Here is a 20,341-nt window from a genome sequence, read left to right as displayed (position 1 = left end):
GCTCACATGCCAGTTCAGGGACAGGTGTCCAAAATCATACTGAACTTGTGGTTTGCAAAGAATAGAAATGCCTTTCATCTAAAGTTTAAAAATAATCAATGAACAGAAGAGGAAGGTGATTGGAAAGATGTACCGAAAGGAGATTATGATTCTTAGATTGTTAGAAGCAATTTCAGAGATACTATGCAAAATGAAAGGGAAGACCATCTGCATTTCTGATGTTACAAATACACTAAAACAACGTTCATCACATTTGCTCCCCCAAATCCAGCTCAGCATTCTAACTTATCAATGATAAGTTTGAATTTTATTCATTCTTGTCGCAAAGCTGACCTAAACACTTAAATGTCACTTCTCCTTTGACCAAAAACATCATAGCTTCTCAAAGATGCTATGGGTTGCTAGAATGCAATTATAGAGATTTTGAGTACAAGGGCAATGGTGTGTGATTGGAAAATAAATAAAAGGCACAGATTTTAGAGGAAGACAGAAGTTGAAGGACAAGTAAGGGTGGGACCCTCAGGCTGCCCATCAGCTTTCTCTGACACTTCTCATCTGTGCTTGGATTTGCTTCCTCTATACCTCGGCCCTTCCAGACCCCATGTTTGTTATTATTTAATTTTTTCATTCTCTTCCCCCTAAATCAGGAACTTACTAGAGGCAAGAGCTATCTTTTACTGCTATTTCCCCATTGCCTTGTGCTATGGTCTGAACAGTTGTGTTCATGAAAAACTCATCTGTTGAAACCTATGACTCAAGGTTGTAGTATTACAAGGTGAGGCTGTTGAGAGGTGATTATGTCATGAGTGGGGAGCCCCTCATGAATGGGATTTTAGTTGTCTTATGAAAGAGGCCCCAGAGAGCATTCATCCCTTTGGCCATGTGAAGCTTGCACACAGTGAAAAGATAGCCATCAATGAACCAGGAAATGGCCCTCATCGGACACCAAACCTGATGGCACCTTAATTTTGGACCTTCTAGCATCCAGGGCTGTAAGAAATAAATTTCTGTTGTTTATCAGCCACTCAATTTATGGTATTTTTTTATAGCAGCCTCACAGACTAAGACATTCTATGTAAGTCCTTATACTTACATACTCAGAAAATGTCTATTGAATAAATTAATTTCGTCTTCTGGAATGTGAGGCTCATGGGAAACTAGACTGACTTTTTGCTTACTGCTGTAACCATAGAAACATTTCTGGCACATGATAGGCACTGAGTAAATATTTCTTAAATGAATGAAAGACGCCGTTAAGTAGCACTCTTTTTTTACAAGTAGACTCTTGGCTCAAGCAGTTAAAACAGACTGGTGACTTTAAAGTAATCTGTATCCAAACAGTTCTGATTTAAATACAAATTAGATAAAGATGGCCAATGTCAGGGTCCAGGTTGTTTGTTAAGCACATCAAGGTAAAAAACACTGACCTAATGCTTTCCTCTCCTTTGGTACTGTAGAGGCATAACCATAGCCTAACAGAATCTCAGACTTTGTGAGATATCTTAGCCTTCATGTTACAATAAATGACTAATTAAACACTCAAGAAAATGTATTTTCTTGACAGAAATAATCTCCAGAGGATGGTTTAATCCTTAATGACCGATATAAAATTCCCCAGATGTGTTCAGCTGTGAACAATTAGTCTTTCAAAACACTATTAGGAACATATATAATGCATATATTGATGAGAAGCATCAGTTGATGAAAAGCATCAAGAACTCCCAAAATATTGATGATGGAAACAAGTTCTATGCCTCACCCCATGATGCAAAATATGTGGAATGGTGTGTTCCTTAGAGAAGGGGAACAGCCTCTCATTCTTACTGTCATTAGTTAGAAAACTAGTTTAGATGGATGGTTGCATTTGCCATGTGGGAACAAATTCTTCAGGTCCTTAATCAATCACCTGTCCAAACAGGAAAATTGCAATCCCTCTCCTACTGATGCAGGCTCCAGAACAAAGGGTCATTTTTATGTAATGGGTAGGGCTAATAAATGGTACCCTCACAGAAAATATTATGTGGAAAGAGGAGTGCTTTATAGTAAGCTGGCGGTAACCTGGAGCACTGGGACGTTCAGTCCTAATGCTTAGGTTTACCAGCAAAATAGTTTCAGACTCTTTTGTCTGATGAGAAATTCACAGGAGAAAAATTCAATAGTGTACTACCAGACTATGACTTAAAACATACTTCCCCTTATTTACTTCTTCTCCAAATCCATCTTCAAAGAAATGGGAATGTGCTCAAAAGAAACCAAGAAATCTCTAATAAAAGAGGAAGATTATGAAGTTACCTGGGGATCTGGCTAACCCTAAAGAGTATTTAAATATCAAAAGAAAGTACAATTTGATTTCTGTTTTTGATCAAATGGTGTCTAGGAAAATCCACAGATTTAAGGAGTTTTGTCTTTTTCAAAACTGGTAAGTATCCTTACTACACAGACAAGCACCATTTCTTCCTTGTAGCTGAGTTTTCCAATTTTGTTTTTTTTAAGAATTAAGAGGAACTAATTCTGAGACAGGCTTCAAATGTTGCGTTCTAGGTTTTGTTGTTCTTTCATTAGTTGGTTGGATGGCTTTCCGGTTACTTTTATTGTTGTTGTTCCTTGACACAAGGTTTCAGAACAACAGAAAAATACGGATTCATTAGTCAACCGGTTTAAATTAGAAGATAGATGTATTTATAAACAGTTTTTTTTTTTTTTTTTCAGTTGAGTTAGTCCTTGACCAGCAATAGCTTAGGGCTCAAGTTACAGTTCAATTGCAAAAGGATCATTTTAAAAATATGGTGGAAACTATCTCTGAAAGCTGTATTTCAACTCCTGATTGAAAAAAAAAGTCAGTACTCTGAAACTTCCTCAAATTTTTAAAAATGATCAATAAATGTAGTGTGCTCTCACCCTTATTACAACATAAATGGTGACATAGAACCCTCTATCAGCTCAATTAAACTTTTCATTTTCACTTTGTTTTTGGCAACTGAAAAACTCTGGCATCTAGAAACACACTAGGAGAAGGCAAAAATAAATGGAATTCTGATAAACAACTTCTGCCTCTGATTCACTCAATTGCAAATATGTATTGAGTTTCTATCATGCAACAAGGGAACTTCTTGTAAAACAGTGATGAAAGATATGATTCCTCTCTTCAAAATTTCAATTTGTAAGTCCTGGAATAGAATTCAAGTGTACTCCTATGCTGTTCCATTCTATTATCTTTCCTGAATATAATTACAGATTACAATTATATTAACAGATTAAGATAAAATGAGTACACGTATATTTTTGTATAAAAACAGTAATTTCTAATAACTAATGAATACCAATAAATAATATTGGTATTCATAAAATCTTTATTGGTACAACAGAGATTGTATCTATGTTGATAGTAATTTCCTTAGGATTAATCAGATTGTCAACAGAATTTTTTTCTTCTGGCAAAGTCATGGAAAATTTTGTACTGACAAAGCAAAAATTGCACCAAAGTTAATTAGACAAGGGAATTTTTATTAAGGTTACTGCAACAGGGACAAGATCAGGCAAGGGTTTTTTTTTTTTTTAAATTTTTGTTTTTTAATTCTCAAAGGAACAGAGAAAGAATTTACAACTGTAAGTTTTCTAAAGTGAACGCTCTAAGGGAAAGGAGGTCAGGGGCCTGTGGGTTTAGGTCATTTGGAATCTGCAACAGCTGGGAGGAGATGGACCTCAGGGCAATAGAGGTAGAAAGAAGCCTATCTAAAGTTTTGCTAAGCTGGGAAAAACATTAGGGTTGTCATGGTAAGTATTTAGGGCTAAAAGAAACATGTGATACATAAAAATGTTTTTAAATCAAATGTATAACCAAAAGTACACATAATCTACCACATTATTGTCACTGAAGTGTAATTGTCAATGAATCACAAAACCTAAGGCATTCTTTTTCTTTATTTCTATCTGCCTTGTTTTCACTCCTTAGACCAGTGAATCTATGACCCTCAGGCCCTCATGCCAAACCCTGACCAAATCCTGAGTTTCTGTTTTTTAAAATAAAGTTTTATCAGCACACAGCCATTTCCATTTATTTACTTCATATCTATGACTGCTTTGCAGTAAGCAGTGTAACAGAGACTGGTACAACTACAAAATATTTACTATCTGGCCCTTTACAGAAAAAAAAAAATGCCAACCCCTGCTTTTAGACAGTTGTCTAGTGTGAACAGAAGTTTTTGCCTTTCCTAAGTATTGTAAATACAATAAGACACAATTTACCTGCAGGTCACTTGCAAATAAATATCGAAAATATTTTTGAAAAATACTTATCTTTTACTTAGATTGAGAGGCAAGATTTACCACATTATACAATGTAATAAAATAAGGAAGTGCTAATTCTCCTCTTTTCAACCATCTACGTGATACATACTTAGCATTTTTCTGTATTCACATGACTATGTTTCTTAGAACACAGAAAAGATGGAAATGAACGAATCTAACATCAGCTCCCAGAGATATTTTGGAATAAATTTAACCTAATCTTTTCTTTTAATGGGATTCTATCCAGCAGCAGGTTCTTTTGATTTTTTAACCTACCTTTCTTTAGGCAGAACAATTCATTTCCCTTAGACTGTTCATCATAGTTGCATTTTAATTGTGCTGTGACTTTATACTAGGTGTTCTGAATCATAGCCTTTGGCATAGGATGGAACAGATGTCAAAGTCATGGACTCCCTTATGGTTGATCAATTATAAAACAAGCTCCCTCCAAAGTAGTGAGCTCCCTGTTACTGGATGTGGACAAACAAAGGGATGGTAACCATCAGTCAGGGAACCAATCACAAAATTTCCAGATTTGAGAGGGAGGTTCAATCGGGAGATCTCTAAGGTTTCTTTCTTTTCATGTCTAAGAATCTATATATCTTTATTATTTAGCATAAGGACATTCTGTGTACTGGAAAAGCATGCACAATTTCTCTATCAGTAATTATCATTCATGCTTACATTATGTTGTTCTAGAAATATGATTAGAGATTAAGGGCTATGAACAGCAGACTTTGAAAAGAAACACTGATAGCACTGAATCTATCAATTACTTTGGGAAGTATGCCCCATCAAGCTACCACTGACTTTCTTCACAGAATTAGAAAAAAACTACTTTAAATTTCACATGGAAAAATAAAAGAGTCAGCACAGCCAAAACAATCCTAAGCAAAAAGAACAAAGCTGGAGACATCACATTACCTGACTTCGGTAACCCAAACAGCATGGTACTGGTACCAAAACAGATATATAGACCAATGGAACAGAACAGAGACCTCAGAAATAATACCACACATCTACAACCATCTGATCTTTGACAAACCAGACACGAACAAGCAATGGGAAAAGGATTCCCTATTTAATAAATGGTGTTGGGAAAACTGGCTGCCCATATGCAGAAAACAGAAACTGACCCCTTCCTTATACCTTATACAAAAACTAACTCAAGATGGACAAAAACTTAAACGTTAAACCTAAAAGCATTAAAACCCTAGAAGAAAACCTAGACAATTCCATTCAGGACATAGGTATGGGCAAAAACCTTCATGACTAAAACACCAAAAGCAATGGCAACAAAGCCAAAATTGACAAATGGGATCTAATTAAACTAAAGAGTTTCTGCATAGCAAAGGAAACTATCATTAGAATGAACAGGCAACCTACAGAATGGGAAAAAAGTTTTGCAATCTATCCATTTGACAGAGGACTGATAACCAGAATCTACAAATATCTTCAACAAATTTGCAAGAAAAAAACAGCCCCATTACAAAGTGGGCAAAGGATATGAACAGACCATTCTCAAAAGAAGACATTTATGCAGCCAAGAAACATAAGAAAAAAAGCTCATCATCACTGGTCATTGGAGAAATGCAAATAAAAACCATAGTGAGATACCATCACATGCCAGTTAGAATGGCGATCATTAAAAAGTCAGGAAACAACTGATGCTGGAGAAGATATGGATAAATAGGAATGCTATTACACTGTTGGTGAGAGTGTAAATTCGTTCAACCATTGTGGAAGACAGTGTGGTGATTCCTCAAGGATCTAGAACTAGAAATACCATTTAACCCAGCAATCCCATTACTAGGTATATACCCAAAGGATTATAAATCATTCTACTATAAAGACTCATGCACACGTATGTTTATTGCAATACTGTTCACAATAGCAAAGACTTGGAACAAACCCAAATGTCCATCAATGATAAACTGGATAAAGAAAACATGGCACATATACACCATGGAATACTATGCAGCCATAAAAAATGATGAGTTGATATCCTTTGCACGGACATGGATGAAGCTGGAAACCATCATTCTCAGCAAACTAACACAAGAACAGAAAACCAAACACTGCATGTTCTCACTCAAAAGTGAGAGTTGAACAATGAGAACACATGGACACATGGAGGGGAATATCACACACTGGGGCCTGTCGGGGGGTGGGGGGATAAGGGAGGGATAGCATTAGGAGAAATACCTAATGTAGATGACGGGTTGATGGGTGCAGCAAACCACCATGGCACATGTATACCTATGTAACAAACGTGCACATTCTGCACATGTACCCCAGGACTTATAGTATATTTAAAAAAAAAGAAAGGAAAGGAACACTGATTTTGGCTCAGTCTTCATTCATCATTAAAATGATTGAAATTGACTGATTATCTGGGCCAGTATCTATTCAGTTCACATGAAAACGAGATCTTGTTGTTAATATGAAAAAAGTCATCTAATATATGCATATAAATAATTTGCATATTACACCTGGTATATATCTGAACCACTTGCACTTATAAACTTAGACCAAGTCTCAAAAAGTAAATTATGGGGAAGTAACGAATACTTCTGTTCATTACTAAACCCTTACTGAAATTCAGTTCTGAATCCTCATTGAAATTATAATAAGTCATTTCTGTAGCATCACATTTTTTATACGGTTTGGGTTCTATGAGTGCTAAATAAATCTTTGTTTTACTGAATTAGCAGTACTGCTATAAAGATGAGAAGGAAAGACATATTCTAATATTTGGAACAAGACACCCTACTAGCTCTGGACCTGTCTCTCTCACTAACAGGCTTTGTGACCTTGGACAAACCAGGACTTTAGTTACCTCAGATATGGAGTAAGTCGTTGACTCTCAAACTTTGAAGTATATAAGAATTACCTGGAAGACTTGCTGAACCATAGGTTGCTGGATTCCACCCTCAGAGTTTCTGATTCAGTAGGTCTGGGATGGGGTGGATAATTTGCATTGCTAAGTTGCCAGGTGCTGTTGATACTGTTTGTCAAGGAACCACACTCGGAGAATAGAACAAGGATTGGAGGATGGTGGTAATGAATTACCAAGTCATTAATACTTTACAGCTGTAAGAGTGAGTAGTCAGCATCAAACATGCACGGTGAAATATAATTCTCTTTTTAATCAGTTTCATTTGAATTAGAAGTGAGATGAATGCTCCTTTCTTTCTTTATATTTTAATAGAGATATTGACCACGTAAATGTTCTGTAGTACTTACGTCATAGCTTGATAAATGGATTCAATTCCATAACGCATAGCAAATTCATCAACTATTTCCTGGGAAGCATCATCAAAGAAAACCTTCCAGGCTTCATCCCCTTTGACTTCTGGGATTTTCACTCCACCATTAGATTTCACTTCAGTCAAGTAATGGAACAGATTCTAAAAGCAAGTGGTTTTTAATTGTTCAGTGATTCCTCAGAACAGGCCAGAAATATTTAACTAAAACTTTCAGTAAAATGCACTTGCACTGTCATTGCCTCTAATGTTTCATCAGCATCTGCAAGCAATAGGAATACCTCGAATTTTCATTCTAACTCAATTCATCTTTTATGCAAAATCTGCTTTGATTTCTGCCTGGGTAAAAGCACTGATATAAATATGGGAAGAAAGGACGCAGTTTGATATTTAAGACAAGATGTCGTAATAGCTCTGGATGGGTCTTTGACAGTAACAGGCTTTGTAACCTTGTCAAGGCTTTAGTTTCCTCAGCGAATAAGACATTGGTTCGCAAACTTTAAAGAGAATCACCTGGAAGGCTTATTAAAACACACATCGCCGAGTTCCACTCTCAGAATTAGATTCTATTACACTGCAGTTGAGAGGTTAGAGGTGTCACTGGCGAGTCCCTGACGCAAATGATACTTGTCTTACATCAAAAAATAGGAGATGAGGCCGAAGAATGTACCCATATTCATGTTCAAAGTGATAAAATACCTTCCTAAGGTACTTTAGGCAGTAAAGTGGGGTGGGTCTATACGGAATCAATGATTCAAATATTTGTACATACCAAACCATTTGCAGAAGGAAGCGTTTTTGCATGAAATCATTTCTACATGATAGAGCATATTTTGCATTCAGGGATTGTGAGTAAATTATGGTGCCCTGGATGAATAATGTGATTTTGACTATGTTAAGGCAAAATTTAGCTCTGTAAATGATACTAAAGGGTTTGGGCTGCAAAATGGTAAGAGTAAGGGCAATGACATGAGGCTGAAAGTGAATGTTGAAGAAGTTTGGAGTGATATAAAATTACTACTCTCAATTCCTTTTTGCTTCTAAGCTTAGCAACTGCTACTTTGATGAAGCCAGGGTAAACTGAAGAACTTTTTCTTAGATTTCAGTTCTTTCTGGTTCTTGGACCAGTAGAAAAGATTCTGTAAAGTGAAGTGTACTGCTATTTCTCTGACTGTACACACACCTTAAGGTCGGAATTCTTCATCATGCCAGTTCAAGGGATTTCTTTTTATTGGTCTGAAAAATGAACCATCTCTCGTGAGGGAATGATATCAGTGACCACAAAACTGTGATTATGAAATAAACCTAGGTCGTATACCTAAGTACTGTGTGATATTCACACAATTTGAACACTGTTCCTCATTTATTTTTTAGTAAAATGGGGTATATTTAAATGCATAAATTTTCATGAATATATTTAGAAAAAATCATATGCAAAAAAGTAAAGCTACCTTTCAGTTGTCTTTTTCTGAGGAATGTACTTTGTTACTTTGAAAAACATGAAGAAGAGTACATTCCTTAGCTTCCCCTATTTGTTGATATGAGACAAGTATTATTTGCATCAGAGAAAGTCTCCAGTGACACTTCTAACTAACCTCTCAGTGACAAACATTCGATCGAATCTCAAGATGATTTACCTGTGCTTCTATACTGAGACACAAAAGGGTGAAACTGTGCTTTTGACTGATGTTGGATGGTGCTTACCTCTCTCTAAGCCAACTAGGCCCTACCTTTTGGGTGAGTAACCACATCTTATTCTCTCCATACTCATATGTTTGTGGAAAGAGAAGTTAACATGGAGGAGTGTGCAGTGTGTATGAAACAGTTTGTTGTACTCAGAAACAGGAAGAAAAATTAACTGTTTATGACATTGGCTCCCAAAAGCCATTGAAACAGCACCACATTTTTATGTTTCTAGTTATAAATAGAGTCCTAATTAAATCTTCAATAAAGTCTGAACTCTAACTTGGAGTTCTCAAACACAGTTATGATTTGATCCTCTCCTGCATTACCAAACTACTGCATATTTAATGCTTCCAAAATATGTGCCATGACTCATTTCTTCAATCAATATTTTTATTACTCTCCTTCCCCTTTGGAAGAACGATAATTTTTTTGTATCTACTTATGTATTATCATCTTACTGCCTATTCACACCTGCCTCACAGGCTTGTTCTAAACTCTCATTAGATGACAAGTTCATCAGGGGTAATACAATACATAGAATTTATGATATCTTAGTATATCGCCTGCTGTAGTATAGAGTCAGAACTCCAGGAACCACTCTACAAATTCAATGATTTTTAAAACCAAATATTCTGTTTCATAATCCATAATCAAGAGTATTTCTTATATTTTGTATTAGTAAAATTCCATTTATTTACCTCATGTAAACAGGTATATTGAATATGATATGGAGCAACCTTCTCTTCTCCTTTTATCTCCACATTGATTTTCAATCGTATGGCCCCAGATACAGCTGACTTATCTGTCCTTTTCTCTGATAAAGCAAAAAAACAATTTGTCAGTCATGTCTGACAATAATGTTTTTCTCATATGACCTCTCAAAAGCTTAAAAAAAAAAAGACTTAAGTAGCTAAAAACTATTTTTCTGAGTCAGAGTTGCTTGTAATTAACCATAATGAGACCGCATGTGGTAGCTCTTGCCTATAATCTCAATGTTTTGGGAAGCCAAGGTGAGAGTATCACTTAATGCTAGGAGTTTGAGACCAACCTAGGCAACATAACAAGATCTAGTCTCTACACTTTTTTTTTTCATTAGGCAGGTGTGTTGGTGCTTGCCTGCAGTCTTAGCTAATTAGGAGGCTGAGGGAGAGGATGTCTTGAACTCAGGAGTTTGAGGTTATACTAAGCTATGATCACACCAGGGCACTTCACCCTGTCTAACATAGTGAGACCCCATCTCTATTTAAAAACAGAAAAAAGTAACCATGATTCCCCTAAATACAATTTAAGATATTTGCCTATTACGTTATTGTAATTGTCAACTGTCTTACAGATATTCCAAATTAAAAAAAAAAAAAACTAATCAGAAGACCCTGCCATTCTCATATATATTTCTGTGTACTTGATCAGTTTATACAATGAAATTAAATAAGTTATTTGGCAATCAAAATTAAGAAAAACGGTGTATAAATAGGAAATCATTTTGTCTGAAAGCTGTCACTACTTGGTTTCTTTTCTTTCTGTACTTGAAAAGATGAGCCAAAGTTCTGGTTAATAAAAAAATGCTGCTAATAGTTTTCATTGTCAGTGATTTATAAAGACCGACAGTCTATAACCTAGGCTAACTTGTAAGTGTTAGACTGTTTATTTGAATGGAAACAATGTATAGTCAATTTAGCCATAAAAAGTATGTATGTGTTCAGTATGAACTGATCAATAGCTCTGAGATAAATAAAGGCATCAACTTCTAGGCTGTGATTGTAGCGGGGGGGGGTCCTAAGTTCAAGACCCATTTCTGGCAATCTGACCCATTTCACAAATGAAAATAGGATTTAGGTAAGTGACACAAAGTCAGTGCAGAGGACTTAAACTGGCCCTCTTTCTAAACATAGTTGTACCTTTAGCCATATAAGGTACAGTTAAATTATGAAGATGGCGTCCCTCTTATGGAACGTCTGATGACTTTTCACTTTTATTCTTTAATAGTCATTTGTGTTACAAAGATTCTTCCCTTCTAAGTGCCAGGATCATAAGTGATTTTCCTACTGGCTGAGAGGGAGTTGATTCTCAACAAATATTAAAATTCTCTGCTGGGGCCAAGAGAAATGCAAGACCTAGGGTCTTTTTGGTCACACACCTCTTTCCAGAACTCCAGGGGAAATTTGTTGGTTCTTTGATTTTTGACTGTTATCATCCCAAAGTATCTTTGGGAAGCAGGCTCCGCGTGGACACCCAAGGCTTTTGGTCAAAACTTCCTTTGTGTAGTAGAATGAATTTTAAGTGATGAGAAAGGTTGTATCAAGAATAGAAACAGGTTATTTGTTTGGATAGAAGGTATTCAGGGATTTTACACAAAGCTGAAAAAGGTAAAACCTGTACACACTCTCTCTTTTTCTCTCGCTCTCAAAGGTTAAACATCAGCAGTGAGGACAAAAACGTACTGAGGGGTGAGTAGGTACAGGCTTACAATATTGTGTTTCATCATATTTTCATCTCATAGACTGAAGGACAGTTTCAGCATAAGAGCTGAATGGTCTACTAATAGCAGCATATTCAAATTCCTCAGCAAGTTCCTGAGTATATACTGGTACATGGTTTTTTGGGTTCTACTTCTTCTTTTTCTTCTTTGTTTTTTTATTTATATACAAGGTCTCACTCTGTCACCCAGGCTGAGGTGCAGTGACATAATCTTTTAGTTCACTGCAGCCTCAGTGTCCTGGGCTCAAGTGATCCTCCTGCCTCAGCCTCCAGAGTAGCTGTGACTACAGGCACATGGCACCATGCTTGGAGAATATTTTTTAAATTTTTGGTAGAGATGGGTCTCCCTATGTTGTCCAGTCTGAACTCAGACTCGTGGCCTTAAGCAATCCTCCCTTCTCGACTTCCCAAAATGTTGGGATTACAGGTGTGAGCCACTGTGCTAGGCACTCATATATGTTTTGTTAAAAGAACAAATTGGAGAAATTTCTGTTCTGACTTACAACTTTACTGCCTCAACCCAAGAAAATGTTAACGTATTACAGAAAAAAAAAGTCCACATAAAGATAAACCTCTTTCATAAAGAAATAATTAGTGAATGTTCCACAGAGTTAATGGCCTGAAATTTACCCTCAGTTAGTATCTCTATTTTCATATATGAAGTCATTTAATAGTTAAAACAAGCTTTGGGGGGTGGATCATTATAGGAGAGGTAAAAATTCTACTCCAATCCATAAGAGTACCAATCTTCTTTAAGGAAGATTTCTTACAATAGTTTTGATAATTAGTTCTTAGTTTAACTTGAATCATCTGTGTTTAGATAAATTAAATATCTTTCTTTTGTTGCATTATTCTGTAATCTAGAGTTTCATGAATTTTATGTGACTTTCTCCTTTTAATATGCCAATTATTTCATTACTAAAAGTATGCAGATTATTTTTTAAAGTCAAAAGCACTTTTTAATTTGTTAACATATGTTGGTATCCTAAGTGGTAATTCTTTTTAACCTGCGGAATGTGTCAACTCTTTAACTCATATCCAGCCAGCCCTCAAAAGTTTAATTAAAACACTTTATAGGATATGATTAAGACATCTTCAGATCATGCCTTTGCAGAAACTGAGGTGCCTCATATATTTTTACTACTATTAAATCACTATTGAAAATTCTGTGTTATTATTCTATTCCAGTAAAAGTTAAATCAAAACTTACCTTATTTAATTTCTGGTTCCATAATAATTTTTTAAAGCATTCCAACTAATCACCTTCTCAATATCTTCATCATGAGAATCCACATGAGTTCACATATTTACTTGGCTTTGTCAACTAAAGCCTACTTTTATACTATCATTAGAAAGCAATTCAAAATACATTTTTCCTTCATTGCCAAAATTCCATCAATGGACAAGAAGGAAATAAGTCAAACAGCATTAAATAATAGAGTATTTGTTTCCCACATATTTGGCAAAGGTTTATGAAGCTGTATTTCATGCATTAAAAATTAAGAATGCAATAACATTTTTCTCTAAAAGACATCTAGGTAGTTCTTGGAAAGGGTTTTCTCTTTTCACCTCAGATTTATCAAAGTCTTTCAATAGTGTTGAAAAAAGAATAGCCTTTTCTTGTCAATGAAATGAATCATCTAAAGTCCAACAGAATGTCCTGGAAAGGCATTGGTTATATTTACTTACATGGGAATATAATGCATGCCACAGGTATTTAGGGGTTTTATTTAACTTGTTTTCAAGTAGATAAAAAAATAATCACCTAAGTTGTACCAGACATCCATTTCTCCACTCAAGGTCCTCACTTCTACAATTGTTTGTCCCAGAAAATCATCTGACTCCTTTTTGAAATGTTGCTTGACTCTGGATTTAATATCATCATCTTCATCCCATACTCTGACTTTGATTCGATCTGTGGAGTTATGACACTCACTGAAAATAAATGTGGATAAGTTAACAACCATTGAAAACTGCTCTAAATTGCATCTGATGTTAGTACTTTATTTTCTATCTATTCTAGAAAGGCACAATATACAACATAATAAATGAGATAACCCATTGCATCTATCCATGGGATGTTGCAGGCACATAATGCAAATACACCGAAGAAAAGTTAAATAATGTTAATAAGGGAAAATCAAATCCCATTCCATCCTATTTCCTTCAACTGATTTAGATATAATCAAATATCGGTCAGAAATCTTTGCTTGTGATATTTTCACTTATGCCATATTTCCTATTGACAATAGTTATCTTGATAAAAATATCCATGCTTGGAAAATTCTTCACCATAAAAATAAAGCTAATTTTATTGCAATGGGAGTTGAGAATGTGGACTTCACAGACTACAAAATGACAATAGTAGTTTTCTGAAGGACTGGAAAAACTAAAAATCCCAGTAAGCACACAAGATATTATTAAATCAAGTAGAATTAGAGTAAAATCCTTCTGATTTAAAGAACAAACTGTAAATTCTAGTCCATTGTTAATTTCCAGGTTTCCTCCACCCTCTTTTGTTGAAGCAAGCTACTTAGTATTGCCTACACATATTACGGACTTTTCTGACACTATGATTTTTGTATACATTCTTCCCTAGGCTTTTCTGCCTGTTAACCAACCAATCTTTAGGAATCAGCAAGTTAACTGATGTATAGTATATCACTTTTCCTACAACTTATTGAACCATTTAGTTGTGATCAACTGTGTGCTCCCTGTGTACCCTGTACATGATTTCCTCTAGCACAGGGGCTTTATCTCAGGGTTCATGGATGAGTTCTGAGCACTCTTGAACTTGGATTAAAATACATATTTTATATATATACACACACACACAGAGAATATACATATTATATATTATCTATATAATCTATATAGATAGATATAGATATCTATCTTTCTATATAATCTATATCTGTATTATCTATAATTAATATAGATATACATATAAAACATGTATTTTATGCATACATATATGTGTGCATAAAATATATATACATGTATTATACATATGTATGCATAAAATACATGTTTTATACATATATATGTGTAAAATATATACATAGAGAGAGAGGAAGAGATCATCTTTATATTTTCAATTATGAATACAGGCAACAAACTACAACAGCATTTTTGTCATCAATACAACCACAGATACTGACATATAACATTATAAGTGTTATGAACCTTAAAATATTATTTGTACCTATCATTAAACTAAAACTATGTTTCAATATAATTGATTTAATTCTATGAATTTTATTTTTTATATGAAAAGGTACATTTTGAAAAGACATCCATGGTTTTCACAAGACTTCACAACAGGTTCATGGTGCAAAAAGTATTTGAGAATTCCTAACAGTATAATGTCTCTTTCATTAACTTATAAGGCAAAATAATACGGCACATACAAGAATAATATTTGAATCTGACAGGCCTATATGCGAATTGTAGCACCACTGTTTCTACTTAACATAGGAGTTTTCAACACAGAGCATTTTATTAATTTCTGGGACATTTTTGGTTTTCATAAACATTCAAGGACACTACTCTACTGGCATTCAGTGGAACAGGCTAGAGATTTAGACACCCCACTATGTACAGGACAGTGTGCATGATTTAAAATGACCCATCAGGCATTAAGGAAATTGCTTAACTCATTGATAATTATCTTAGCTCAGGATGTAATTCTTTTAGGTAGAAACACCATGTCTTTTGCATGGTTTACTAGACACTGAAATGTCCTGGAAAGGAACTAGCATGTCACTCACTAATCAAAGAAGGTTTTGTTGTTGTTGCTGTTAAGAAATTCAACGAGGCTTGTTTTCCATTTTGAAAAATTACATCACCCATGTCAAAACTACACAAAGCATTTGAACTACAGTGTTTGAACTATGGTATTTATAGTGTTTGTATCAGTGTGCATTTGAAATGGTCCTATTCATGTTAATTCTATCGACTGTGAAAGCCTGTGTCTACTATGTATTCTAGGGTAGTTGTAGCCAAGCCCTTACACGTTAAAATGCATATTAGAATACTTTTAGTTCTCCTTCATTTTAGGTTGGAACATTATACTGATTTTTCAAATTATATCTATATAGGTTAAGTCATACATTACTTTGTTTCAGCATAAAATGGGTCATTATGAATTATTTTACATAAAAATGAATCATTGGGTCTGACAGGGTTGAGAACTACTATGTCTACCTTACATAACTTCTATAAATCTCAGTTACGTTATCTATAAATAACGGGGGATAATAACACTTATCTTAGAAAATGTTTGTGAGAAATGGTAGATAATACCTAATAGCAGTTAGCACAACGCAGGCAATGTTTGATCCCTATTAGCTATAATATGCCATTATTCCATAAGTTCCACACATTCTTTTCGAAGTTAGAGCCTATGTTTAATATATCTCTTATTGATTATTTCTGTCATGTATCTTTCAACAAATATTCACTAAAGTCTGCAAAGTTTCACCAAAGTAAAATCCCTTTTATATTTGAGGAAAAAATAATTTTGTCATTCTTAGAAATATATTCATAAACATGTCTAAGTTTGCGCTATTTTATTAGTAAAATGTGGTAGAAATTGTGGGGAGAAAGGAAGAATTAATCCATGACATTGTGTCTGGAGCAGCTAACAAAGCCTACTATCAACCATGGAGAGCATTCAGGCTAGTAACAGCACAGCTGTCTCCCATTGACTCAGAATTCCCGAGATAACTGTATGAACCCACACCTGAAATTATTGTAGCAAGCATATTTGGATAACCTCTTTGGTAATTTGCCCAAAATTTATATTAAAAATGGCTAACATTTTAAGTTCCTTGCTCTCAAAAAGAAGAAAAGTCTAAGTAGAAACAAAGACACAGCTACTAGTTTATTTCATTCTTATCTCAGAAAAAGACAGAAAGGCATTTTAGAGTAGCAAAAGAGACAGTTACCATCTTAAACTTAACTCTCAATACACTGCAAATGCAGAAAGATGTCACTTTTTGATAAATAAATCATCAGAGTTTATATAAGCCCTGGAAAGAGTTCTAATGTATTTTTTACCTGCAAATAGCAGGCACAATAAATAGCAAGCTCTAGATAATAAAGATTGGTAAACATTTCTAGAATCTATTCCTTCACAAGAAAAAATATCCTATCTCATTTTGAGGCCAAATTTTTTGAGATTCTAGTTTTTACTATGAAAGCAAGGTAAAAATTTAGTAAGTGGTTAAATATACACACAAATAGCAATCCATACAAAATAGTAGTAAATATATGGGTCGATAAACATACACACATGGGCATGTGTCTTTCTACATAATACATATATATGATATAGAAAAAGGAGGGAGAGACAATACTATCTTTCTTTCCAAATTTCTGTTTAAAATAAATGTGATACAAATAGATGAAGGACAAATATAAATGACCAATGATGTGCTTTGTATAAGTGTACTTGCAATTTGCCTTGAGAGTTTGAGTCTCTCTGCATTTCTGATTGACTGTTTCTTTTCATTTTTTTAATTAAATGAACTTTTTATTTTAGAATAATTTTAGATTTGCAAAAGACTTGCAACAATAGCACAGAACCTTTCTGTATGCCCTGAACCCTAATTATTTATTAACCTGTCACATTACTAATATTTGTCACAACTAACATTGGTTTTACTTTTATTCCCCATAAAGACTGGCCAGCTCTTACATTCTTTGTCTTCCAAACAGCTGCTTTTTGAGGAATATTAAGTTTGCCATTATGTTTCACATTGAAACTGTCAGAAACTTACATTTTTACTTCACAGAGCAAAGGTAAGAGTGGGGTTGCTGTTTCAAAATGTTGAAGATTACCTAAGGGTGTCGTGATGGGTTTGAAACTGGAGATTCAGTTGATGATTCTGTAGTGGAGAAGCATCATGTATGGAGGCCCAGCCTCTCGAGCATTCTGCTTCCATTTTGACCAGATCCCTCCTTGTGTTGCTCATCTTCTGAAGACTCAAGTTAGATAACTCACTTTCCTGGATTCCTTTGCAGCTATGTTCCAGGTATTTACCCTGCATTCAAGCAAGGTGTAAACTCAAAGTGGCACAGTGTTCATATCATGGGAACTGCTTTCCCCCCAACAGTGGATGCTATATAGTACTGTCATACAGGGTTTCACAGTACTATTTAGTCCCGAGGGGCAAAAGTATTGATTGGTGTTTTTCCCAAAGAAACGCTGCCACATAACTTGACCCAGTTTCCACACAGTAGCTTTAGAAGCTGGTACTTTAACCTCTACAATGATTCTTGAGTGACCTAGTAGTCTATAAAGAATCTTTCTCTGCCTAAACTAACCAAAGTGGACTGCTTTGTTTGCAACTAAGAATACTCACTAACATAATAATTGTTAAAGCACGAAGGCAATGGCAAGTAACGGAGTCTAAAAACATAGAACTGACTCTGTGGAGGAGATGCTGGTACAGAGAGCGAAGACTTAATCACCTCAGGCTAGAAAGCCGATACATTTTGATATGCAATTGCAAAACAGCTGGTCAAATCTTGCTCACTATATGTATAAACTTTGACCACCATGCCAGCTGAGGCTTCTTTATTAGTGAGAATGGTAGGAAATAAAATTCAGAATATTGCCAAGTGATTATTGAATGCTTCCCCCTTTCAAAAATATACTACCATACACAGAGAGACATTCACACTGAATCTAGACAGTTTATAGGTAGAGATGCAAAGGAGAGCAGCCATGTTCAAAAGAGGCGCATTTGCTAGTGTCCTGCAATGTAAATTGACTGAGAATATTACCATTTGGAACTCTGCAGGGTTGACAAAAGCCAGCTGATTCTATATTCAAAAAGGTACCTGTACAAGCAGAGGTTTCTAAGTGCAACTTCAGAAAGAGATAAAATTGTTGCCCGAGGGCTTTTCCAGCACCATCCTTTAAAAGGCCTTCGAGTGAAAATGAATGGTAGCTTAGCAGCAAAAACCAAATTAAAGGTGTTGCATTCTCACCCTGGAATATTATTTTTCAGGAACTGAGGCTGCAGCCATTAGGTTAAGGGAGATGAATTGATCAGAACAGAGGAGCCAAGAACTAAGGGCCAAAATTGTCCAGGCTTATGTGGTTACTTGCTCATAAAATTGTCTTAGAGCCCATCTCCTGGAAGCCTGGTAAATTTTCCAGGAAACAGTATTGCCCAAAAGTCATATACGCATGCAGAGAAGCTAAAGAGATTGGTGGTGGCAGATGCTATAAGTACACTCATACAACAACCTTTCAAACCACTCCCCTCCTTCCCTTTTTAGTTTTATGCAATTTCCCAACCTCCCCTGCAACTAGAGATGGACATTAGCCAGTGTGTCTCACATGTGGCTGGCTACTGCTGTACTTAAAGTAATTCCTGTGTCCCTGCACTCACAGCAATTAAAAGAAAAAAAAAAAAAAAGACTCCAAGCAGAGCATCTCCCCAGCTAGGAAGACCACATGACTGGATTTCCTGGGATGGTCCCCATTTATGGATATTGTACATAATGGAATGACTTTTAATTATTTTAGAGCCCTTTTAAATTTACTTTCACCTTTCACAGTACTCACCCTTGAGTGTAGCCACTGACGAAATGAGCAAGGAAGGTTTACCTGTATGTAGACTCAAAGTAGTGGAGGGAAATTGATAAACAAAATTCATCCAGAAAGTAGCAGGTCATACAAGATTGGCTAACCCAGAAACTACTTCTGCTGCTAGGATCAGGAAGTCCTGAACATATCTGTCCAGAGGACCCTATGGTTGCTACATACACAGACTATGTATTTTCCATTTTCTGTCTTACTAAATGAGAAATTTTAAATTGTTGTTATCCTATTTTATTTTCTCTCCACAATAATACCTTGGGAGTGTTGGATGAAGATGCATAGTGTTTAATTTGTGTCCCAGGATCCACAAAGAACCAAACCTGAAGCTTGTGAAGAGACTACAGACAGATCCTGAACTTCAAGCTAAATGCAGTAACTGAATATAATTTTTGGATTACCTACATTGAAAGGGAGAGAATGAATTCATTTAAAACAAGCGTAGGTGTAGAAAAGGCATATATACATGCGGAGAAGCTAAAGAGGTTGTTGGTGGCAGATGCTATAAGTACACCCATACAACAACCTTTCAAACCATTCCCCTCCTTCCCTTTTTCAGTTGTATGCAATTTTCCAACCTCCCCTGCAACTAGAGATGGACATTAGACAAAGTTCTTCCAATGAGATGTGAGCAATAGTCTTCTGATGCTGTCTCCTCTTTTTTCTACATTTACTACCCTGAAACATGGATGTATAACAGCCTTAACCAAAAATGTTAAAACAGGAAGATAAAATAAGCTTTGTTCTTTGAAGGGATAATTGAGTTACCATACCAATATCTGAACTTCTTGTTGAATGAAATAAATGAATCTCTTCCTTGCTAATGCTGTGGCTTCATGTGAGACCGAACACAATTCTGATTGGATCAAGTAGGAAAGAATACAAAACATAGTAAGTTAATTTTATTTGATTATGTCTGAAATAAATTTAAATAAGTTTAAGAACTGTTATTAGTTTTTATACTTGCTGTGTTCTGTGGCATTCCTTAACTATTTAAAATGTGTTTCAC

General features: G+C 35.3%; 1 protein-coding gene across 1 annotated transcript in view; it reads right to left on the bottom strand.

Moving 5' to 3' along the window:
* UNC13C (unc-13 homolog C) overlaps positions 1–20,341 on the bottom strand; it is a 653,225-nt gene that overhangs the window by 332,149 nt on the left and 300,735 nt on the right. Inside the window, exons 10-12 of the mRNA XM_015142282.3 lie at positions 13,483–13,652; positions 9,938–10,053; positions 7,534–7,697 (exon numbers count right to left, since the gene is read on the bottom strand). Of these exons, the coding sequence (XP_014997768.3) occupies positions 7,534–7,697; positions 9,938–10,053; positions 13,483–13,652 (450 nt within the window). The remainder of the gene's footprint in view (positions 1–7,533; positions 7,698–9,937; positions 10,054–13,482; positions 13,653–20,341) is intronic.

The sequence above is a fragment of the Macaca mulatta genome, chromosome 7, assembly GCF_049350105.2.
Source record: "Macaca mulatta isolate MMU2019108-1 chromosome 7, T2T-MMU8v2.0, whole genome shotgun sequence".
In the NCBI taxonomy this organism is placed as follows: Eukaryota; Metazoa; Chordata; class Mammalia; order Primates; family Cercopithecidae; genus Macaca; species Macaca mulatta.
This window is presented reverse-complemented; position numbering and strand designations above follow the sequence as displayed.